Source organism: Micropterus salmoides, unplaced genomic scaffold (assembly GCF_014851395.1).
Source record: "Micropterus salmoides isolate LMB-PRFRI ecotype aquatic unplaced genomic scaffold, ASM1485139v1 Ms_hic_scaffold_17, whole genome shotgun sequence".
Taxonomy (NCBI): Eukaryota; Metazoa; Chordata; class Actinopteri; order Centrarchiformes; family Centrarchidae; genus Micropterus; species Micropterus salmoides.
This window is the reverse complement of record NW_024040817.1, coordinates 19658618-19684475: the sequence shown is the minus strand read 5'-3', so window position 1 is coordinate 19684475 and position 25858 is coordinate 19658618. Positions and strand designations below refer to the sequence as shown.

At 43.0% G+C, this 25858-nt stretch overlaps 1 protein-coding gene across 1 annotated transcript in view; it reads right to left on the bottom strand.

Moving 5' to 3' along the window:
• The window catches only part of sdc3 (syndecan 3), a 39543-nt gene extending 15222 nt beyond the window's left edge, over positions 1 to 24321 (bottom strand). Inside the window, exon 1 of the mRNA XM_038724899.1 lies at positions 23803 to 24321. Within this exon, the coding sequence (XP_038580827.1) occupies positions 23803 to 23856 (54 nt within the window). The 5' untranslated portion in view covers positions 23857 to 24321. The remainder of the gene's footprint in view (positions 1 to 23802) is intronic.
• Between the last annotated feature and the right edge of the window lie 1537 nt (positions 24322 to 25858).

Genomic DNA, 25858 nt, shown 5'->3' with positions numbered 1-25858 from the left:
CAGATTATAAAATCAAAATTGTCTCCCTTTTTTAATTAATATATAATACATTATATTTTTTAATGACATACTGACCAACAAACCAAAAATGTCCCCGGAAGAAGTTAGCTTTATAACATTTACTCATTTTGGCATATAAATGAAATATATAATCTACCTATCAATTTTAAATCTACGACAAAATCACCATTTCTTCTGAATAACTACTGCTGTACAGTTTTACAGGTGCACTCTGAAAGTTCTCTGCCTGTCTGTCATTGATCATTTTACAGCATCCGCCCTGCTCAGCGCTGTACCTTAATCCAGGCCTATTTCATGTATGGCTGTGAGGGGAAAACATAAGTTTGCCTGCCGACCTCTGTCAGGGTCAGGTAAGAGAGATTAATTGTGGATCATTCGGGGGATCAACCTCTGAAGTGAGTGACCTCGGGCTTCGGTCACTTTGAGGCTGATCCCTCCTCTCTCTTCATTCATCTCTCTCTCTCTTTCTCTTGATCTCGATCCCACATCCCTGCGATGTTTGAACACATACTTAAGGGCTCACCCATCTCACAGGGTCAACTAATACTGCCATCAGATGCATGCACTGAAGAGACACCGCCCGTACTGCAGTGCATTGACACATTTTAAACTACAAGACATACCACACTGTGTTTCAAGACTGTACTATAGACTGCATTCATTTCAAGTATTTACAGGTATTTCATGTAGATGTATCCAAATAACAACCTATTTTGGTCTTTTAAAATACGTTCACATACAAATACAACACACTGTGCGCTCATTTTGAAATATACTGTCTCTCTATTGATTTCTACTAATATGTTAAATGTTCCTTCTACTGCTGTTTTGTCATTGGTAGAATGTAATTAGGTACATTTAGTGTACTGTACTACAATTCTGTGGTACCTGCACTTTATTTGCTCATTTCCATTTATTTTACCGTAATTCTATTGAAGTACATTTATCTGAGAGCTATAGTTTCTGGTTACTTTGCAGATTAAGATTTGACTTGCAGAAAATTCTAAATATTAAGCATTGTTATAGATTGAACTACCATTACAATTATCTCCACCTCTAACAGTTTCGACAATAAAATGTTTTTTACACCTTATAGCATCAGTAACTCAGTATTATAACATATAATATTACTTTGAAATGGGCCTTTCTGCAAGTACTTTTTAATTTTGATTCTTTGAAGCTGTGTGACTTGTTGGTTTGGCCACTTGGGGACTTGGGGAAGTAGCTGTAAACTATTCAATTAAATTTTATTTATAAAGCGCCAATTCATAACAGTTGTCATAAAGTTGTCTCACTGCACTATTCATATTGAGCAAGTCTAGACCATAGTCTTTGTAATATTATTTACAGAGACCCAACAATTCCCACCATGAGCAAGCACTTGACACAGGCAAGGAAAAAACTCCCTTTTCGGAGCAAATATAGAAACACAAGACTGATATTTTATATCATGACTGATATTTCATATCACTTTGTAAAGTTGATATTAGTATTCATTTTTGGTCACCACCAACACCTGAGGGAAATATTTGGCTCTTTAGCTGTTAAATCTTGAGCTCCACTATGTACCAGGGGAACTTAAAGGTTTTTGTGGGTTCATCACTACAAGTGACCTCTTTTACTAAAAGTAGTCTGTTGTTAATATAACAATAAAATAGAGCGACTGATAATACTTCTGTACTTCTACTTGCAGAACTTTGTAATATGTTTTGTGTTGTTTTGTGTTGTTTTACAGTGCATTATTACTACTTCTATTTAAGTAAAAGAGATGAATACTCTTTCATCACTGCATTTTGTACCTAGATTCAGCTCAGTATACATTAAATAGTACACTGTTGTGATGCCAAGAACACAGGGCATAGCTTTGCTCCAGGTACTGGAAAACAGTCAGTCTACTGCTGAAAATGTGACCAAAACAAACTTATCTCCTCAGCAATCTTAAGCCCATCCTGAGGCTCTATAGAGCTATGTCTTTGCTAGCCTCTGTGATACTAATTGTATACACACACACACACACACACACACACAGAAGCAAAAGCTCCTCTCCGGCTCCAGACAGAGGAAACCTGATGCCTTTAAAAGCCAATAAAAGCATAATGGAATCTAGAAACCCGAGCATCCCAGTCCATCACATCTCAGCATGAGGTGGAGTTGAAACGCTATATGTACATCCTGAAAATGAAATTGACTTGAAGTTGTTTGGAGCCTTGACATACCGAGGATATGGGCTTCACAAAGTGGAAGGACGAGAGTGTGTGTGCTTCATGCTTCGACAGTAAATGTGTGTATGAAGGCCTGGTGATCTCAAACACTGAAAGTGCCGAAAAGTACTGAAAAGACGTCTCAGTGTGAATGTGTGTGTGAGCGTGTGCGTGTGTGTGTGTGGATCAGTTTTACAATGAAGGCCGTTGCTATGGGCAACCTTTGCTTTTCACAAAAATTCCTGTCTCCCAGTGAGAAGCTACCAGACACACACACACACACTTTTAAGAGCTACATAAGCAAAGGTGTTATGTAACGCCAAATAAACAACCCTAAAAACCAACATCAAAACAGGCTACTCCTCCAGCTCCCCCCTCTATCTGTCCCTCCCCCTCTGCCTCCCTTCGCCTCCCCCCTCTGGATCTACATACTCTGTGCCAGTGTATCCCCGTCCTCGCCCTATTTTCCTTTCATCTTAAACTCCATTTCTTATCTTTAGGCTAACCCCCTAAATTCAGCGTGACTCCAGAAAACACACACATACTTAAATAAACACACCCCGCCCCAAAGGCGGCACCAAAGCCCACCCCAGGGGCCCCTTTTACAAGTCCCCTATACACACAACAACCTCCAGGACATACTGTAGCTGCAGAAGACGAGTCTGCTGTTTGCCCATTTTCATTTTTGGAACTGGCATGTGCTCTGTGTGTTTAAATGACATCCTAACCTTTAAGAGTAATATGTACCCTCTGTGTCTCGACATGTTTCATTTATGAGCCGATATTATAAGTGTGAATTCATGGTATGGCGGGCAGTAGTGCGTCACTATGTGTAATTACAGCGTGTGTGTGTGTGTGTCTGAATGGGTATAATCACAGGTTTTGTTTGTGGTGTGTGTGCACATGCACACACAAATGCCCCTCAGACTCATTTCTGTGTGCGGGGGGGGTGTTTTACGTGATTTTGGGGGAGTCGAATAGGGCCAGCTCTGCATTTTGCCTTTGTTTCAGGAGCTATAAACAGCTGTGCTTTCTGCCTGCACCACATAGCTAACTAACCACAACGAGACGCATTGAGCTCTCCTCCACCGCACGCATAACCCAGGGCCAAAATCATCTGTATGTTGCCCTCAATTTCCCTCCACCACTGCATTTTGTTCTCATTCGTTATAAAAGGAAACTGTAAGATGACAGCCATGTTCCGCTGGATCTGTGGAGTGAACGCAATCCTGGTTTTTGGCAACGTATGAAGCACTGCCATTGTAAGACATGCAGTGCCAGTTGGAGTCATTTTAAAACAATCTGGGAGTGTGGAATATATAATTATGTATACTTGTATAAAAAGAGAAGAAAACATAAAACCAAAGGATAGAAAAACAGAAGCAGACAAAGAATCTGTGTTTGTTGGGGTTATGTCATGTCCTGACAAAGTGAATGCAGGTGTGTCCTCTGAGGAGTGTTGCAACATTTGCAGTGACTCAAGTAGAAACCTGATCTAAAGCTGACATCGGGCTTCATTCTTTACATTTGATCCTATACACTGCAGCCGCTCTGAGTGTGTGTGTGTGTATGTGTGTAAGTGTGTCAGCTCGTTTTCCAGCTACAGAGCGTGGATTTTTAAACCTGAGCTGACAATGCTGTGGTTTCAGACATTTTCCAGATTTTAATTTAGTTTAATGAAAAAAATGCAATATTATAAATGTGTGACATAAAAGTGGCAACACTGCAGCAACTGGACAATGGGAAGGGGTGTGTGTGTGTGTGTGTGTGTGTGTGTGTGTGAAGGTTATATGACAGTTACCAATTACGTGTGGGAGAGAAATTGACCATGGTGCTTGTGTGTGTCTGTGTTGTGTCTGTAGGAAAAATAGGCAAAAACTATGATGCAGGAAGTCAGATAACGATAGTTAGACACACTAATTCACCACACCAGGATTCACTCACACAAACACACACAGTGGAAGATTAGCTGGCAGATGTGTGTGACCTCAAGAAGATTTTTTGGGGGGGTTGATTTTCTGGCTGGTCCAGTTAAGTTCAGTTCCCCTTCAGGCTAGCTGGGCAGATAGAAAGCTTCATTGTGATTGACTTCAAATGCATTCCTTGGTAACCCGAGAGGCTGCCGCTGCTGCTGCACAATGCCTGGCACACACACACGCGCGTACATGCACACAAGCAAGCATTTAAAGCTCCCCATACAGTAGATGCAACCCCGCTCTGCTTTGGAAAAATAATCGTTAATTGTGCTTTTTAATATGTGAGATTTTATCACAGCGAATGTTCTCGACAGGCTGCAGCATCTCAGAGTACTGTGAAGAATAATTTGAATACTCCCTCTGCTTTCTGGCACCATCTGTGAGTCCCACTCCTCTAGCTGTCCCTCCATTTACTGCATCCACAGTGCTGGAGGGGAAGAGTGAACACAAGTACAATGAAAAAGACACAGAGGTCATGTCCATTGTTTTCTTTTTTCATGACCATTTTTCACACCACACTCTTCATCTTGGGATGAATATTTACTCAAATGCAAGCATGAAATAGAGGCATTGTATCCTAAATTTCATCTCCACAAAAGTTACCAAATGAAGGCAAAAAAGGCCCATTATAGTCTAAACCTCCACATGCCACAGTCCAAGTCATGGACAAGTATGTTTTGCTAACGAGAACAGTCGTCCCAACTTTTTTGGTTTTTAACCCCTCAAAATAAAGCACTATCTACGTGTGTTACAGTTTCTACACATGTGTGTAATTCTGGCCTATTCTAGCTCAAAGACAGTCTGTGTCACACTTGTTCACATTTGTACCAAAGCCTCACATGAGCAGAGCCACATCACCAAACTAAATATGTATTATTGCTGAAATGAATGGCTCAAACTTCAAGGTGGGTGTTCTGAGTGAGCCGACGTGCTGCGTCACCAGGCACTTGAACACAGCACGACAGTAATAATCATCGGGCAGGAATTTGAGACCTAGATCAGCCCCCAAAATGAGGCAAAGTGAACTTTATGGGCCACATTTCTAACCTCCCTGCAGTTTAATTCACTGTCAGTGTGTGAGTGCCCACGCTTCGTAAGGCTGCTGCTGATTCACGGCCGGCTCTGTGTCTGGAGCAGTCTGACCTACACTGATATGAGTTGGACAGTTTAAGCCTTGCTGCTTGCTGACAGAAGTGGATCGTTGATAACTCTCTAGCTGGAAAGAGTCTGACCGGTTGGACACATGCCCTCCGACTGAAAAACTGCAGCCTGTTTACTGTTTGTATTGTTCCACACCCATATTTCTTTCCGGAGCAATTCTTTGACCCTGTCAGTAGTGACCTCTAAGCTCCTTCCATCTTTTGCTTTTCTGCCTCGTCTCACTCCCCACCCTGCTCTTCCTCTCTTACCAGCTGGGCAGGTTGGATGGCAGCCAACCTGGACGCTAACACACTTACAGTTAGACAAGGAGATGTGAATGAGATAGAGGGCAGTGTGTGTGTGTGAGACAGTAGGTTACCAGGTGACGGCCTGGTTAAGACACATGCCACCTTCAGCAGAGATTAGCACAGAAAGCCTCTGCAAACACTTGCTGACACCTTATAACACACACACACACACACACACACACAAGGAGAGGGTCGGGTGTCAAGACAGTATCTTGTAGCAATGACGTCAGGTGAACTAACCTTAAAACAGCTAACACCTGCACGCTACAGCCAAGGGGGTCAAAGAAATTCTGTTTCAACCTACTGAGGTGATTTAAAATCCTAAAATATACTCCCTTAATCATGGACACATAACAAGCCAACGGGCCCATGGGCACAGACACATAAAAGGGCCTCCTCTTCTCACTCAAGCAAACTTGCACATCATTGTCAGGTGTTCTGCTTGTTTTGCGGTTTTATTTTGCAGGTTCATTTTAACTGTTGTTGTTGTTGGTTGATGCTGTTTTGCTCAAGCTTGCACTGTGCAGCTGTATTAGAGAAGAATGAACAAAAGTATAGTTAAAATCTATATCTGATCAGACTTAGTATAAACATACAATTTGATACTAAAGGATCTATACATCTCTGTATTTGAAACTCTATTAGGTAATATGTACAATAAATCTAGGATAGTACCTTTAAATAAAAAGAATACTATATTTTTCACACAATAAGTGACATATAAAAACCCTCCCCCTGTGGCTCAAAACCATTCAGTTCTGGATGATTTTGTAACTATATTGCTAATACATACATTTACTGTCAGAGGTTTAATGTCCGTGAGGAATGTCTCCTCCTGTGAAATAATAAGCATTTTCAGCCCCCCAGGCCTCTTTGTTAGGCAGTAAGCCAAGTAAAATAGCTCCAAATTGTAAAGTAAAATTATCGTTTAGTGTCAAGAGATTCTTTGCAGTAACGGTTGCAGCAGGAGGTCATAAGCAGGCATCACTTTGTGTTTGCAAAAGGGGACCCGCTGTGCAATTTTACACTGATTAGCTGTTTAAAATATAGGAAGTGGTTCTGGGTGTGTTGGATAAAATCAGACTACACAGAAAATAGAAAAAGTATTTTTGATGTCTGTGTTCAGACTAATTTGGGGTATAAAACAAAAATAAAGTTATTAAAGACTTTTTATTTTTAAATATGTAATAATCTAAAACTGCTGTTTAACATAAAAAAGATCCTTGTGAACATGATGCTGTAAGTGGGAAGGTAGAAACGCTGATTTACTCCCTTGCCAAACACATTTCTGATGTTTTCCTGCATGTTTGTCTCAGTTTTTCACACACGAGTGCTCCCCGTGACCAATGAACGTGAACCACCGAGCAAAATCTGTAAACATGTTCATGTACAACTGCCAGGAAATGAGTGAAACACTTTTTCTCCCTCTACTATTATTAGTGCTTTCCTTCTGATCAAATTCCTGATAGCACTACCATGACCAATCCAAATCGCAGCCAGGTTGGCCGTATTAATTCCCTGTACAAAACCTGTGGGAGGATGGCATTACACTGGCTCTAGTTTGTTATTCCAGCTCGCTCTGGCCCTAAAGTTGTCTCAGTGCAGCACCAAACCACAGCTGAAAAGCATCCAAGCACTAATATTATCTTTCTAATATTATCTTTCTTCACTGAGTTATAAGGACAAAGATGATCTAAGTGATGAATGCCCTTATGGAAAGTCATGCTTTTGCTAAATATGGTATATGGTACAGTGAATGGCTTGGTCAGAGAGCTGCAGAGACAGAACAGGTGCAGAGTGGGGGAAACATTGTGCATCTGGATAACTGAAAGGCAATTTAAGTCAATTCTCATGGAGAAAGACTTTCAATTTTTATCTCATATATCTGTTACAGAACAATAGACCCAAATCCATTTATGGCAGTGTTCAGTGTACCTTCAACAGAGCATAGCATTACTTTATTTCAGACAAAGGCAATAACATTTGCTACATTGTTAGCTTAACGATTAATCCTCATTAGGTGGAAGGCTGCCCGCCCCCCATCTTTTATACAATTGATTCTGCAGGTCATGATGTGTCTTTTTTGAGACACTGTTCATTTTAAATAAATCACTTGAAAAATATAAGAGAATCTGGTTTCCCTTCATTGATTATGTGGAGAGTCTATCCTTTCTTGCGACTTGATTGCTAATGTAATTCACAAGCAGACATTTTGACTTCTTGCCAACAATATATTCTTTTTTTCTGTTCTGTTTTGCTGTAATTACCTCTCTGTGTGCCACTATTTCCGCCTACCTACGCAGGAGGGGTTCTCAGGAAACAATGCATGTATGTAATACAGTGTTACATGCCTTTATTTCATTGATACGAGCCTCACTGTTCGCTATTCACTTTCCTAAATAACAAAGCTGTATTAGGTTACCGCTAATGCAAAGCAAACATTTCCTCCTGCTGTTGCTTCACATTAAAAGTGTTCAACTGGCAAAGCACATGGCTTTATTGCAATGGTGTCCCAGGAAACACAAGGTATTTATTACCAAGGTTAGGCAGATGGCCATTGTTCATCAGAACCATTTTTGAGGTTCAGCTGCTTTCCTGTTATATTTCTGACAAAGTAGCTGCTCCAGGAGTGTTTGCTGTAATATTAAACTGCACTTGCTGTTACCACGGTAACCGCAGGTGTTGCCAAAATTAACCCCGAATGAAATCTTAAGGTTTGCAACTATAAGTGGGATACATGAAAAATTATTTTAAAACATTATTGAATATTTTGTTTGTGTTTGATTGGAACATGATCGGCTGATTGGGAGGGGGGGGGGGCGGTGAGAGGGAAGCGACTCGGGTCCTCTGTGACAGAGTGTGTTTAACCTTTAATGTGTCTGACAAAACGAGCAGCTGACAGTGAAACTCGCCGCAGACTCAGTAGTAGTAACGTGACAGTGTAGTGACACATCAGCTGGTCTGAAAATGAGTAATGGACTGGAGCTGTGAGACCACCACACACACACACACACACACACACACACACACACACACACACACTAATGCATAGATCCATATAGAGGAGCAGTGTGATGGGAGGAGCGCTGATACAGAGACAGACAGATGTATATCTGTATGTAGGACCCAGCTGTTACACTAATCTGACAATCCATCAGGATTAAAAACCACATCTCAAGGCTGGCTCACACACACACACACACAAGGCCTCTCTGCGTGGAATCCTCCATTATATATGACCTTATGAAACATGCATCTCTGAGTGAGAGTGAGTGTGTGTGTGTCACTGTCCTGCTGCCAGAAATGCCTTGAGATTCTGACACAACTGCCGCTCCCACACTCCACAATACGCCATCGTGTATTTGTGTGCATATGATGTTGTGCGTTCGAAGGTTTGTCCGTGGCGTTCAGGAAATGCCAATGAGTGTGTGTGTGTGTTAGTGAGTGTATTGATGTTTGGTTGGAGAAATGTTGCAGTGAGCAATGAATGCTGCTGGTTGGCTGGTGGGTCAATGACTGCGTTTTTGTGGCTGCTTGCATGAAGTGCTGGAGAGAGGGGAGAAGGAGCGAGGCTGAATGCGGATTTATATGTGTGTGTGTGTGTGTGTGTGTGTGTGTGTGTGTGTGTGTGTGTGTGTGTGTGTGTGTGTGTGTGTGTGATTATAGCCTGGCTCAATGGGCCTATTTCTGCAGGGCCAGTGGGAGGGCGTGGCGCCTGTGGCTGGAACTTTTCTGGTGTTTCTAAGGAACTTTTCAAAAGGGCTCAAAAATGTGGCTGCGTGAGAGAGAGCGCCCCGCGGACCATGATGTCTTTGTGAAGCCGAGAGGGAGAGAGAGGGGCACTCAGAGTACACTCAGAAACGGTAATCAATGGTCTCTTTTCAGGCCCAAATCGAAAACCTTAACAAACAGATACAAGAAAATGCACACACAAACAGACGCTGATGAGAATCACATTTCTGCCCATTTACTGTGATGTAAATCACAAGGCAGCATCTGAGTGTGTGTTCATATAATTACAGCTTGTGTTATCAGGCTAATGACAGTCATGCGACTTCACAGATGCCAACGCAGTAACGGCAACAAGAAGGAGGGTAATCGATGCATAAAAGAGTTTTAGAGGAGGAAAGGTACAAATGGTGAAAAGAAAAGCAGCAAGCGATGATGTGATGGCTGGACCCAGAGGCGGGTGGGGGTGGAGACCAAGAGAGGAGTGTTTTTGTCTTTGATGCAGAGGAGAAAAATCCAATCAGCCCTGTGTAATTCAATCTGGAATGGAAAGATGCACCTTTGCGAGTGTGTGTGCAGAGGGCATGATGCATATTATTATCATGCCTTACCTCTCTTTTTCTCTCAAACACACAGACGCACAGAGGAGGCAAACAAATTGCTGCTCCAGGAGCACCCCGAGAAGCTGACCTTGCTACGCTCCCTTGGCTCCTTCCCATTGGTTGACTGACTTTGGCGAACTGGCAGCCAATCCCTGGCCTTGGAGCGGTTTCCAGCCAATAGACTGCAGGCCAAGTGACTGTCAGCGTGGCCAGATAGCCGATTGATTCTTCATGTATCATAACAGCCCTTGGTATCGAACACTAATTACGCAGGTTGTGAGATCTGGCAGTGGAGTGAATAAGGCGAGCTCGGCATATGGTCTCTGTCTTAATGGGCAACACAGACTGAAAGCTTGTGACCTAATGAGATGTTTATCACGAGATGCTGATTAACTCTAACAAATCAGTGTCAGAAGACTTAAACGAATAATGAGCCAACATGAGAAACTAGTAAGGAAATTTGCTCATCCATCAGGACTTCACTGAGCGGCTCATGTGTCGTCTCGGCGGATGTGCAAGTCTTTTTTTTAATTTTGCATCTGATATGATGCATCTATCCGATCCTATATGGCAGTGGCTCCCAGCCTGTGATCAGGATCAGGAGATTTATAAGTTATCTTGGACTATAATGTGTACCCTTTTAGTATCTTCTGACATTTTATAGATTAAGGGATTAAGCGATAAATCAAAAAACAATCAATAGATTAATCGATAATGAAAATACTCATAGTCACTGCCCTGGATAAGGCTATGATCTATTGATATATATATTACATGTTCCTATTCATGTAATAATAGTTCAAAGGTAAATGGTTAACAAAATAGGAAAGACACAAAATAGGCTTATTTATCCTGACTTGGCTTTTTTTGCTTTTCTCTTATAAAAACATTAAATAATTTTTCATCTTCAGGCCTCTTAAAATGTTCAAATGAAATAATGTGAGCAGGGAAAGTCAACGCTTGTAGCTCAATCAAAGAGTCAGGCCAAGACACATGCTCCGAGTAATGACAACTTGTTCAACATTTTGGGAAATATGCTTATTTTCTTTCTCGGTCAACAATGGCTGAGTGCACAGCATCCCAAGTCTTGTTGTGACACTTAGGTGGTCTGGTTTGGTACCGTTGTGCCTGACCTGTGTTTACCGACCATATCTGGAAAACCCACGCTTTGGTATGGTAAACTTCGTTTCATCGAGACATAACTCCAACATGTTACTCTTTCCAGCTTTACACATTTTCACATGTACAAGACACAAGATGCATTGTGTAAACAAGAGTTTTAGAGGTGCTGGTAGGCATTGTGTTTCACTTTGGACAGAGCCAGGCTAGCTGTTTCCCCCTGCTTCAAGTCTTTATGCTAAGCTAAGCTAACCACATCCTGAGACACGATATCCATCTTCTTATCTCACTCTTGGAGAGACAGCATATAATCCCAAAATGTTGAACTATTCCTTTAAAATGCTACAAGCCAAAAAATATTGGGAACCCCGGCTAAGGGGTATATCAAGCAATATGCAAACAAATGCATGCGGCAGGTGGGTGTAAGCAAGTAGATAATGAAGATTAATAGGTAACTGTATTATATTATTCTGGTAGGAGTTCCCTGTTGCCACTCAGACGGCGCTATCTCCCGTCAGCCTCTGCTGAATCTCACCTCAGCTTAAAAAAAAAATTATTATAACAAGCTTCAGGTGCGAGCGTGTTCATGAATCTCTGATTGTTCTTTAGCAGTACAGTTAAAGATAGCTCCATCCCTCAGTAGGCAACATTACTCACTGACTAATTAATTAAAAGGTGGATTTAAGAAACGAATGGCTGGAGAACGATTGTCTAACGCATAGATTAGCTCCAGAGTGTTTGGTGTAACAATTGGTGATCATTAATTCCTTTATACCGTGGGCTCGGTTTAATTAAAGTGTGATTGCGGAGCTTGTGGTCAGTGTGTAAACCAGTGGAAATGTCTAACTGGAGGACAGGAGAAAATATGTGTTGTGATACCATCGCGCTCCTACAGCCCCCTCTCTCTCTCTCTTCTGCCCCAGTGTAATCCTGTCCAGGTTGTTCTCTCCATTCAATCCGTCTCAGCTGCTCTAAGCTCTTTACAGGCCTGCGTTAACCACCGGTCTCTCTCTTTCTCTCTCTTTGCTGCTACCAGGACACCAGTACACCACTTCTATATCCCTTTCATTTTCTCTTATTTCTTCCTCGTCAGCTCCTCTGCTCTTTTCATTTCACTCTACCTACAGCCAATCCCTCCCAATCTCACGCTATTTTCTGATGAGCCACTCATCTCTTTTTACCACTTTTACATATTAACAAATTCTATTCTCTGTCTACTCTCCCCACTTTTCCTCTCCATGCCTGCTGCATTTTCTTCTCCTCTCCAACCCCCCCCCCCCCCCCCCCCTTTCTGCTGCACTTTAGCCTCCACCCCTACTTTAATATCACTTTTGTCTGTGATTGCCTCTGACCTCATCTACCCTTTCATTCTCTTCAAATCTATTCTCCCTCCGTCTCCACACAATATCTAATCACTTTCAAATCTGTCGCCACACCTTTCTGCTTTGTTTCGAGGGAGGGGGACAGTTCCCAAGAGCTGTTAGGTGTTAAGATACAATTTATGTTCAGCAATGACTAAGACAAATACTTCTTGTCACAATTAGTTTTGGGTATTGAACCTCAATACTTTTTAAGTAAAGATGTGCAACAACAACAACAAAAAAAGAAAAATCTAACCGGGCACGCTGTAATTACAGTAAATGGTTTGCCTCATAGCCACTAGAGTACCATGACACCCGAACCTCAATACTATTTTGGTGCTGATAGAAATTTGTCTGTTGCAGTGAATACAGAAGGAGAGAGGAAAAACTGCCCTGATTTCACAAGAAAAAGTCAAACTGGAGAAGAGTCAGGAACAATAAACCCAATATTGTTAAGCAGAGATGCTTTTTTCCCTTGCAACTCATCTTGCCTGTACTAGCCCTTTATTTTTGGGTTGGGGGGCATATTTTTCTTTATTAGACAGTGACAGTGAAGAGGCAGACAGGAAATGGAGGAGAGAGAGTGGTGTGACATACAACAAAGGTCGCCGGCTGGAATCGAATATGGCATGCACTTTAACCATTTGGCTACGGAGGCGCTCCTTGTTTACTTATTCTTTGATAAGATATTTACTGATTTAAATTACGATTTAGACTGTATTTTAGTACTGAAACAACCAACTGAAAATCAATCGTCGTTTTGGTCGTTACCTTGGACTCTCAAAAATAGAGATGAGCATTTCTCACTAATAGATATTTTGTAGACTAAACTAATCAAATAAAAAATATCAGCAGGTTTATCGATAATGAAATGAATCGTTAGTTGCAGCCAGTTCAAGTAAAAATGTCAAATATTTGACGGTTCCAGGTGCTGAAACATGAGAAACGGCTGCTTTTCTTTTTTACATCGTTATAAACTGAGGATGTTTAGGTTTTTGACTGATGACTCACCTTGGGGTCTGGGAAACTGTGTTTTGTACACCTAACGATTAATAGCTTAATCGAGAAAATAACTGGCAGATTAAACAATTATGAAATTAATCAGCAGTTGTCGCCTTAAAAAGGATACTATTACCCAACTAAATCCAACTCACACTGGGGGTGATTGAGCTAATTTTAAAATGTCAAAAAAAAGGAATTAATGTCAAGTGATTTCTCTCCTCTCTTAGTGCCTCTTCCTCCTCCTCCTCCTCCTCCTCCTGTAGCGAGACCTGTCAATCTGTCATGTGTATCTGCCTCAGTCATATCATGTCCTGTCAGACAGACACCCCACTCCGTCCAACAAGGGAAACAATTATCATGTCACACATACGGCTAAACAAACAATACACTGGAGGACACATACACACACTGTCAGTGTCAGTCAGCCTTTCAGACCTGGGTCTCTGCTGGCTAAGATTAGAGCTAATCCACAACTGTTGGAATGAAAGATTAAGAATGAATCACCTGCTGCCACAAAAGTGTGTGTGTTTGAGTGTGTGTGTGTGTGTGTGCGCTTGGAGGCGTTTATAGAAAGGCCCCATGGGAAAGAAAACCTGCTGAAACCACCAAGCAATATTACAGAATCCCTATCCTCCCAACCACACAACCACACAACTACACACACACACACACACACACACACACACACACACACACACACACACACACACACAGCTCATTAGCTTCAGTGGCTCGTTCAAACTGCAAACGCCTTTGAAAGAGCCCTTTAAAGCACTGGGGTTCAAAGGTTTACTTAACAGGGTCCACACACACACACACACCAAAACACACACACACACACACACCAACGGGTTTCAGTGTGCAGTATTTAATTGGATCGATGTTTTTCCCTCATGGCTTGCCCATAATTGAAGGGACATGAGTAACATGTGGGAAGCCTTTTGTTACTAAGTTCCTGTTTATTAAGACAGGCAGAATAAATGAGGAGCTCTGCAGCGGCGGAGAAAGAGGAGGAGGAACGTGGGCTGGTGGGCTGAGGGTGTAGAGATGGATGGATGGAGAGAGGAAAAACGTTGCAGCAATGAGCTCCTGACCTCGTTCACTCCTCTGTCGGGACGTTGGGCTAAATAATTTAAACACACACACACACACACAGTCACATGCCTCTCCCACACAGTATTTCTCGCTCCTGATCGCACAAGCGGCCTCCCTGTGCTCCTTCATCGCCATCTCTGCCTGTGTTTCACATGTAAACACACACGGCTATATAAAATCCCCTCTTTGTGCACCACTCAGGAAGCTCCCTCTTGGTTTGAAGCTTGACGGCAGGATCTATAAATACTCACTTCCTGTGTCCTTCCTATAACCAATCGAGCAACTAGTGACCAATTAAGCACACACACACACACACACACACACACACACACAGGTTGGACACATCTGTATGCAAACATGTAGATCTCTGTCATATTGTGAATTTTAATGAAATTCTGATGAAATATTCTTGTCAAAACGCTACCGATAAGACTAACTTGCTATTAAAAATGAAACTGTAATTAATTCTCTATCTGACTTGATGGGAAACGTGCATCAGAAATGGATATCTGTAAATCAACAGTGACAAAATCTCTTTAATTTCAGAGAAAAAAAGGTCGTTTTAAAATAGAATCTGTGACGCTGGCGCATCAAAGATAAGACAAAATGAAGAGATGACAAATTGGGTGATAAAACCTTTAAATATACGATCCATGTATCCATATTGTAAAACCTAAATGTGATTCATTGTGCTTTTCCCATTCAAACCTATTCAGACCTGAGCCTCTTGCACTGCAACTACCAGCACCCCACACGAAGGCTGTTAGGTGAAGTACTTTCACAAATTACTGTATCTCCGTACAACAAGCCATTCCAATTTACACACATATAAAATCTCTTCTGTTTAGATTTGGCATGACGTTGTTGCCATTTTACTTGATCTTTACCTCTTCCTGCAGAGCCTTAAAGACAATCCCCTGGGACGCCACACTCTCTATCTTCCACTGTGTCTTCATTTACAAGCACTCTCTACCACTATTAAGTGCAAACAAACTTACCGGAGCCTTGAGTGGCCAAAGTGGCTATTTTCAAAGATGGGTTCCCAGAGGAGCAGTGATAGCATTTCCAGCCTGGGGCAGTCAAAAGAATCTCTCCAACAGTGACATGTAGCCAAGGAAACAAGTTCCTTGCACAGAGTATTGAAAGCAGAAGAGATTTGGTGTCATGTGGCCAACTGGAGGGAAAACTACAAGGTTTATCATTAGTTTTTTACTGTGTCATCAAAGATACAGCACCGGTGATCATACACAATATTATTTTATGGGCAAATCAATACCTGTCAAGTGTCCATGGGTGATTGTTTAGTCTATAAAATGTGAGAAATGGCTATCACGAGTTCCCAGAGCACAAAGACCAACAGTCCCAAGCCCAAGAAGTTCGATTTACAAAGATATAAATCAGAGAAGACCAGTAAATCATCAAAATTAAGAGACTGGAAGCAGAAAATGTTTGGCTCTTTTTTAAAGTATTTGTTGGACATTTTATGGTTTTATTAATAACTTGACAATAGAGTGATTACACCGAAATTACAGGAGAGAGATGGGGAATAACACGCAAAAAAGGTCCCCACCCAAAATCAAAATGGGGACACAGTGATTGTGATGGCCGACGCCTTAAAAGCCAGGGTACCTCAATAGCTTGTTTTTCTAAATAAATGACGAAAACAAAAATAGTTGGTTATTCATATTCTTTGTCAAAACAATCTAAGCCTGCAAATAATGATAATTTTCAAAGTCAGTTTTCAAATGTAATTTTGTCCGACCAACAGCCTAACACCCAAATATATTCAGTTTGATATCATAGAGTACTAAAAAAACAAAAGGAGGATCCAGAGGATGTTTGGCATGTTTTCTTAAAAAAAACCTTTAAAACCAAAGAAGATTCATTGCCTGTCAAACAATGGTAAATCAAGGTCACAGCTCTGTGGCAACAGCAATTACCATCTGCTGATGAAGGTCATTTAATATGGCTGAAAGCCCCAGAAGAAGGTAGCAAGTGGACCTTTGTCAAACCACTGTTTCCAAGCTCAATTACGATCGTTCATGATTAATGTTCTGTTGACCCGCTAAATGTTTCACCAATAGACTCACTTTTCAGATGCAACCAGACGTTACATTGTGGGCTAAAACATTTCAGAAACAAAAGTGGCAATAAGGAGCAAATGTGAAGTTGCTGACAAAGACACCGGCCAACAGATGGAGAGGAAGATGGAGGGAGTCGTGTGTTTGAGGTCAGATGGAGGCCAGGGTCTGGTCGGGAGCATGAAGGCCAGCCTTATCACGGCCTCAGCCCACTCTTATCGGGAAATACACATTCCAGCAGTCCCATTGGACCGCACTTGATTTCAGCTCTGCATGACCCCGCCCATCCGGCCATTCGTTAACCTAATTACCCCACCGTTACAGAAACGCGCGAGGAAAGAGAGTAGTATTAAAGAGATACAAATATGCACATGAATGATAGGAGTGAAAAATTATAATGCTGGTGGACGGCATCTGTGATTCTCAAACATCTGTCAGACACACACAAACACACAAATGTTTGTTATGGGAAGGAGGCGCCCTGTTTCTGAGGTTTTCATTTATAGCAAAAGCTCTAACTCACAGAGATCCCAGAATGCTTTGTGGTTTTGGGCGCCGTCACTGCGTATATACTCTCTACTTTAGAGTGCTGTAATAGCACACACACACACACACACACACACACACACACAGCAGTGTAAGGTGAAGCAACTGCTGGCTCGCCCCTTCTCTATATTTTAATTTATTGTAGTGGAACAGATGGACAAGAGAGGAGGAGAGGGGGAAGAGAGAGGAGCATGAGGAGAGACAGAAAGAAACAGGAAGAAGGAAAGAGTGGAGCCAGAAAGTGGAGGATGGGATATGAAAAGCTGTGAATGAGAGAAGCAACAGAGGCGAGAGGAGGAAAAAAACAGAATGAAAGAGAGAGAGAGGAGAAAGAGTGGAGGGAGGAGATGGAGAGGAGAGTGGGGCGATAAAGCTGTGACAGCGGCAGCCATGCTGGTTGTCATGGCGACGGCCGCGGAGAGCAGGTAGAGCGCGGTCTCCTGGGAATGAGCAGTGCACGCCTCTCTCCCTCCCCCCACCCTAACTCTCTCGCTCACTCGACATCCCTCCATCCTGGCTCTGGCTCCATCTCCATCTCCATCCCCTCGCTGTCATCCCCGTCACCCAGCCCTCATTTCCCCCGTCTCTGTCCCCACGTCCCAATATCCCCCATCTTCTCTTCCTCTCGCCTCCCACTCTCTCTTTCCACTCCTGGTCCTATCCTTCCCTCAGTTTGAGAGCTCTTTCATCCTCTTTCTTGCTCAGCGCTCGATTTTTCCCATTTTTTTCTTTCCCGCTCTTACATCTTCCCCTCGCTATCTAGCATCCCTGTATCACCATTACCTTAACTCTTTTTCCATCCTTATCACTCTCCATTTTATTCCCTCCACTCCTTCCCTCTTTCTCATTATCCTGTGGCCTGTACACCTCCCTTTTTTCCATTCCTCTCCTCTCCTCTCCCTCCTCTTCTCTCTATATTCATCTAACCCCCCTCTCCAGAGAATATGTATGTATGTCTGCGCACTGCTGCCCAATTACTGCAAGGGAGACTGTGTGTGTGTGTGTGTGTGTGTGTGTGTGTGTGTGTGTGTGTGTGTGTGTGTGTGTGTGTGTGTGTGTGCGTGCATGTGTGTGTTTAGTATCTACACAAGCTGTGTTTCTAGCCTGTTTTGACCTACCTAAAACACCTCCAGCATTCTCCGTCTCCCTCTGACTCACTGAATCAACAAAAGTGCTGCACAGCACTGCAATTCACTAGCACTGCGAGTGTGTGTGTGTAGTGTATCTGTGTGTAAGGTAATCAGGACTTTAATGTTAATGTGCATCAGTGCATATATGTGAGCAAGCGTGTCTGCACTTGTCTGAGTTACTGGTCGCGATGACAGAGAGAGCAGTTTCCAGCTGGATGAATTCAGGCTAAAACTGCATTCTTTCTAATCGCAGGATGACTTGAACACATTCCACAGGGAAAGTTTAGTGTTGCACAATGTTGTGGAGCCAACTGATTGAAGAAAACAGGCACTTTCTAAACTGTGACTGGCAGTGGGAACAGAGATTCACACAGACCAGAAAGTACAACAATATGGCACCTCAGTCTGGGTATCAATAAGTAAGGATGGAGTTTCCAGCGATGTAAAAATACTCCTTTTCCCAGTGTTCGTTTTCCGTGTGAAACTAAAAGTCAACATTGATTCCTTTTAGTGATGTTATGTAAGTTACGTAGGTAACGTTACTTAACTTGCTTAATTTAAGTCAAGTAAGTAATGTACCATAAAACTTCAAATAAAAGCCTGGTCCCAATTAAACACCTGTACTGTTTACTGGCCTGGTGTGGCTACACGTTTTTACAAATAAACGCAGGTCTCAAATGGAAGCCTGGTCTGGTTTTCATAGAAGTTCTTTGGATGAATAAAACCTCTTAACACTGACCAGGTCGCCCTCTTGAGCTACTTCTCAGCTGCTTAAACTGCACATAAAAATATAAATGTTAAAACCTTTGTCAGTATGGACATGCTACACATCGTTAGATCAGTTACATTCTCCACAATTCAACAGCTCAATTATTTTACAGGAAACAATTCAGATTTTCCGGTATGGTAAACAAGAAACACGAAAAAAGCCTAATATTTATTCAAGTAATGTTCATATTGGTTGAAATTAACAGTTTGATAATAGCCTATTTCCTATTTTTGCTGAGCAAGGTATTTTGTATAGGCCAGTGCTGAGAGAAGAGGTATAGTATGTACTTTTAATATAGACAGCTTCTACCTTCGACAATATACAATTATGGATTTTAATACTACAGCCTAATATACAGCCAATATACATTTCAACATTTAATGCTGCAAATATGCATGTAAAAAATAAAACTTTCAATAAATGTTTTTAAAGTGTGTAAATAAATCCAAAATTGTAACCCTAACCCTGTGTGCGCATGTGTAGGCGTAGCATGTCTGTAGTGGCAGAAGAGGAACGCTTGCTGTAGAGATGGAGCCCCAGCTTCACCAGTGTTGTGCCGCGTTGTCCACACCTCGCGGGAATTTCGGATAATTTTTCACCATTGATGAACCACACAAAGAATATTTTATCGTTTTAAAATACTTGAAATAGACCCGCAAGGAACCGCGACATGCATGCAACTGTTGGCCGCATGGCATGCACACAAAACTCTGCACAAGACCGGTGAATGACAGGCGAGATAGAGAGAGAAAAGGGTCAACACTAAGCCTCAGTGTAAGTTGAATGAATAGAGACTCTGAAGCTCTGCAGCTTCTCAAGATTAAAGAGGAGCTACCATGTGTAGACCCCCCCCACCCCCCCCTCACCACCGGCTGGCAATCGCCGCGCACAAAAACACACATGATTCGACTATCAGTCGACTATAGGCAGGACTTGACAATTCTGATTCGACTTTGTAAATCCTTAGTCGGGGACAGCCCTAGTATGTACTAATGCCTGGTAGGTAATAACTATTATTACATTGAATGTTTAACTCCACTGGTAGCCAAAGGAGAGGGGCCAACACTGGAGATACCAGGCTTCAGGATTTTGAATCTTTATGGCTGAAGCAGGAATATAATGAATTACAATAATGTAGTCTAAAATATATTACAGTGCTTCAGTTGCCTCTCAGGCTACCTCTAGCTCTGATTGGTGGGTTGAGGCGAGGAAACTAGAACTGAAAAAGGATAATATTTCTACCAATACACATTTTATCTGCTAGATTGATATAACTTTATAAAAAGTCTGGAAACTGCAGTTTTTACCTTTGTGCTTGATTAGAAAAGGCCTGGTCGCTCAAGTTAATTTCTAAGAATACTGAAGAAAAATCCAGACTACACTCAAATGTGACACCTAAATTATTTGTATGCAGTTTGACGGTAGAGGTTAAAGGTCCCAGAGATTGCTGCAAGGTCTTTTGAGCTCTCTTGGGGCCAATAATGACGAGCCTATATTTCATCCTCATTCAAATTGATAGTACCGGTATTCTATACAGGGCTGAGCTTTTAGTTCATTATTTTAGTTTCAGGCATATTCTGAGCTATGTTCTTTCATCTCAGAGGGAGGACACACTGAAATTTTAGGTATTGTGAAGGCAGGCTTCTCCCTCCCCACATGCTGTTATCAGTCTAATAGTAAATGGGAAAATCCATTCCTTCCGACCACGAGAAAGAAAAACTAATTTCAGTCAAATGCGGCACATCTGCCAAGCCAGTCCTTCCCATGTGATAAGAAATTGCATTCAGATATGAGTGAGCAGCATGTGTACACATCCAACAACACACGCACACACATAAATAGCCACAGGGAGGAGATGGGGTGAGGAAAGAGAGGGCTAGATGTTTTTCTCGCTGAAGGCCGTCATTATTCTCTCTTTCTGTCCATGCTGACCTCCAGACGTCGGCCGTCTGAATGCAGCTCCGGATATGAACCGTGATCCTTTTCATTTCCTCTATCCACTGGAAGGTGATGCCCATACCCTCACCCATCCTTTCACACACACACCTGAAATTCCTCCTCCACACCAGTGTGTTTTTTTACCTGCCAGCTTCTGTGTGTGTGTGTGTGTGTGTGTGTGTGTGTGTGTGTGTGTGAGGGGACTTTGTCCTCCAGGAGAGTGAGAAGGACCCACTTCCTGTGTCAAATTGCCTCTCACATTCCACACTCTCCCTCAATCTGCCTCACTTGGGCTATTTTTTCCTCTTTCTTGCTTGTTCTCTCTTTCTTCATCTCTCTATGGGGGGCTTTGTCAGCTATCAGAGGCACAAAACACCGATTCATTCCATGAGTTAAACATGATCCTCAAGAACACAGCGCTTTTCCGCCACACACGCTCTCTCAAACACACTTTTCAAGGAGCAAGGGCTGGCGAGAACAAGTTTTTGGCAGCCGAGATTCACTATTTTTGAGCCCACACACAGACAGATGGACAGTCAGAGCTCTCATGAAGGCAGACGAATGCACGCACACACGCACACATACACACACACAATGGCTATCCGTGGGACACAACAGATGTCTGTGGGAAAATCGGTCTCCCATGTAAAATATAGTCAGCCGGATATGATGTCACAAGCCTGATAACAGGAAATACCCACAGAGACACGACACCAGGGATCACTCATCAGAAGCTAACATACAGACACACACACACAAGAATCAGATGGTTTAAAAGGCAAAAGAGGCATCTAAAGAAAGATCAAAAAATGTGATTGTGGGTCGTGTGTTCAAGGCCTGGGTTGCTCGAGGTGAGTCTTGCAATTATTAGACTGTTGATGTGTGTGTGTGTGTTTGTATCTATTCAAGCAACACCTGCATCCATCTGTGCACTCCTAACACAGTATATTTAAGTGTGTGCACGTGTCACACCTGTCTCCGTCTGTACACTTAAAGACAGATTAGGTCAGCTGGAGGCCAAGGATCTTTGGCAAAGATTGCAACCGGCTGACCCAGTAATAATCGTTGTGTGTGTGTGCGTACGTGTGTGTTAAGTGTAGTGCTGCCAGAACCAGTGCAGCATCACAGCAGAAGCAGCACAAAGAAATGTTGACAATACAAATATCATGTCAAAGCAAAGAGATAAAGGCAAGCCTGAATCAGGGAGGACAAGGCATTCAACTGTCCCGGGCCACAGACCTCGAGGGGCCCTACATTGTGTTAGGGAAGTTGCATGACTAAAATACGATACCGGCTACGATCTGTTCTGCCTTTTTAAGTAATTTAGTGGCAATGTCTTTTGTCAAAATCTATTTTAATATTTTAGTTTATAGTGTTCTCATATGCTACATATTACTAAAGTTCTGTTCAATTAAATGACCACAAACTTAAAGCTGTTGAGGAAGTAAAGTTTAAAGCAAAGGGAAGTAGGCCACATCTCAAAAAAACATGTCTGGAGGGGATCTTTAATTATCATTCCAGCAAAGGAGTACTGGTTGCACTGGACTTTATGGGTAAATTAACATTGCACAGAGGGCGGTGTGGGATCATCAGGTGCCCAACATTTCGTCTAACAGCTTAATCTGACCGTGAATTAAGGTAAATAAATCTAAATGAATATAATAGATATCAGATAGATTAAAAGCCAAACTCACTATTGAACACCGATTTTATGAGAATATTATAAAAGGAGATTTTCTTCTTAATTTAGATTCAAAACTATATCTGTAATTTGACTATTTTGGTGCTTGCTTGCTTTTCCCTCAATGATTCAATGATCTCCCACCCTCCTCTTCCTCCACCTCCTCCTCCTCATAGGATAAATTTGGATTAATCGGTAACGGAAGGTGTGGGCGTTCTATGGGGGGCGCGAGAAGCTCGGCGTGGATAGTTCCGGACAGGAGGTGTGTGAAGAGAGGGGGGGTGAGGAGGTGTGGGGGGATGGGGGGCTCGCGCCTTCCTAATCAGCTTCCCTCTTCGCGATTCCCGATGACATCATTCCATCCAAGCCTTCCTTCGCGCACTGCATCGCCGTTAACTTCCCCGTTACCCCACCCACTTCTCGCCACAAACACACTGCCGCACAAACATACACACATACACACACACCTCCGGCTATAACGGGAGGATGCCCCCGGTCGGATTATGGTATCCGGACAATGAAGCCGGACAATTAAGGGAACGTCCACCTCACCGGTTGGAGATCGGACATCCAATCCCCCATACATACACACACGTCCTACAGCGCGACTACCCGGTAATAAAGTCGTTAAAGCCGCAGTATGACTGGAGCCTCTCAAATTAACGACAGGATGTGAGCCGGTGAAACAGACACCACATAGCGAGGCACCGCACAAAGACCCGTAATCAAGCTCAATTAGAGATTACCCGCTAATTACCGACACACACACATGCACGCACACATCTCCTGATTGAAGGGGACACAGGCCACAATAAACCCCGACACTGAGACACAAAGGCTGGTGTGTGTGTGTGTGTCTGTGGGTGTGTGCGTAAAAGGGGGGGGGGGGCACGAGAGTCACCAGCCCCCCTAGCGGGAGTCACGGTCGTCCAATAAGGGCTGATAAGTAGGTCGAGGGCAGGATTTCCTACCGATCACCGACACCACTGTCTTATTAAAGATAGCGCACCGCACTCACACATACACGCATGCACAAAAAATGCCCCGGCTCCTGTGTGTACAAGAGCTCCCCGGTTAACAAAGGATCGGATGCTCGTGCTTACCTTGGCGGCGTGAGCAAGCAGCGCCGCGAGCGCCAATAGCCAAGGCAGCTTCATGGTCGGGGTGCGCGGGCACAGTCTCCCGGTGCCGCCGCTGCCTTCACGGGGTTCGGGGAGGTTGGGGGGACAAAAGACGCTGCTGCTGCTTGCTGTCGGTGTCTTGGTAGTCTGTCCAACTTCAGAGCGCGCCGCCCGTCCGCGCGACCATCCAGTGCTTCCAGTCGGGCGTTTTAATCCTTCACGCGCTGCTGCTGCTTCTGCTTCTGCTGGTCCAGGACACCAGTAAACGACGGGATTACCTCGAGGAGTCTTCTCTCTCTTCCCCGTCTGTTTGTCCGAGTTTTTCTTCTCAAGACCTGATAGATTTACTACCGGGAGACGCCAGACCTCGTCTCTCTCTCTCTCTCTCTCTCTCTCTTTCTCAATGCACACGCAGCCTCTCTCTATCCCCCTCTCTCTGCGCACACACACTCGGGCTCTCTCTCTCTCCTCCCCCTCTCCGTTGAGGGCAGGATGTTCCGTATGGCGACGCTACTTGGCCTGGGAGTCTGGCTGGAGCGCTGTGTGTGTGTGTGTGTGTGTTAAGAGAGAGGTGGGGGATCTCCGCGAGCAAGTGCGATGATGCCCCCTGCAGCTCGTTTGGGCACCAACAATTCTTTAAACATGCAGCACATATGCAGGAGGCACCGCGGGGCATTCACGGCTGCTTCCAGGTTGTGCCTGTTGTTGTTCAGGTGGCTCTGGTTGGCTGAACGCCACGATTACACACCTTTACAGGTCTGCCCCGGTGCTCCGCTGTGATTGGCTTAGTCAGGGTTTCTTTAAATCCCAAATGAGCTCACACCTGTGCCCACAGAACAATGATTAATATTTATGAGCTACTGTAGCCTACTGTTTAGGTGTTAGTGCTCGAAGACAATCGGAAAAGTCTAAACTGACACCTGATAACTTTAAATTGATTGACATGTTAGCCAATCAACAGCTAACATGCAACGATCACTTTTTAAGATTTAAAGTTATTCTTCATTAAAAATAGCAGTTGGACAAAATTATCTTTACTCACTGTCCACTCATCAACTACCAAACTGGACAGAGGTTTATTTAGGCACTACATATTTTTTGACATCTACATGACAAGTAGGATATACAATAAAGCAGGGACCCCTGGGGTGTATATTCCAAAACAACTTTACAATTAATCAAATTACCACAAGCCAACTGACACACAGTGAATAAGGGCTGTGGCCCCTGTGGGTCAGGGCCCAGGGGTAGTTGCCTAGTTTCACCTAGCAGTAATCCTTAAAAGAGCCTATAGGCCTAACACCGGTTTCCTACTGCAGCCTAAACTTACCAGGTAGTTAAAAAAATCACTGCAGGTAATGCTCCCTCACATCTTCAGGTTTTATTATTATCTGCTTTAAGAAATCAACAAAGCTGTGGTATTACTGCCACCAACATAATGCCCAACCTGACCTGTTTAAGGCAACATCCTAACCGTTTCATCTTAGGCACAGCCTGCTCCAAACAAAAGCTTGACAGGTAAGGGCAAGTTTACTTTGTCCTGGTGTTTTCTTAGAAGACACAACTGGATGAATGCAGGGATGGTGTGTTTTGGCTCACCACTGCAGTGTATTCTGATTATCTCTTGTTGCAAACCTTGGGGTCATTAATCATGTCATTATTAGAGTATTGTACTGTATGAATTTAGTATTGTTCTTTCCTCAAATACCAGCAGACTTTCACTTTTGCCTAGACTGATGAAAGGAAGCCTTCACTTTCAATATTGCTCAACTAATTTTAATCATGTAAATAATTATCTGGATAATGAATCCAGGTGTAGTTATTGAACAGTAATAGCACTGTTATCTGTATCCATTGCTTAAACCTGTGCCATTCCTTACTGGGAGCAACATCAGTCAGGGTGATACCACGCCAAGATACCAGCCTTATTAAAGAATTTATGATAAAACTACAGCATCAGGAACAAGCTCTTCAGGCCCCTCTCTGACTCATGAGGTGTGTAATCACAGCCATATCACTGTGGACACATTCATTCAGA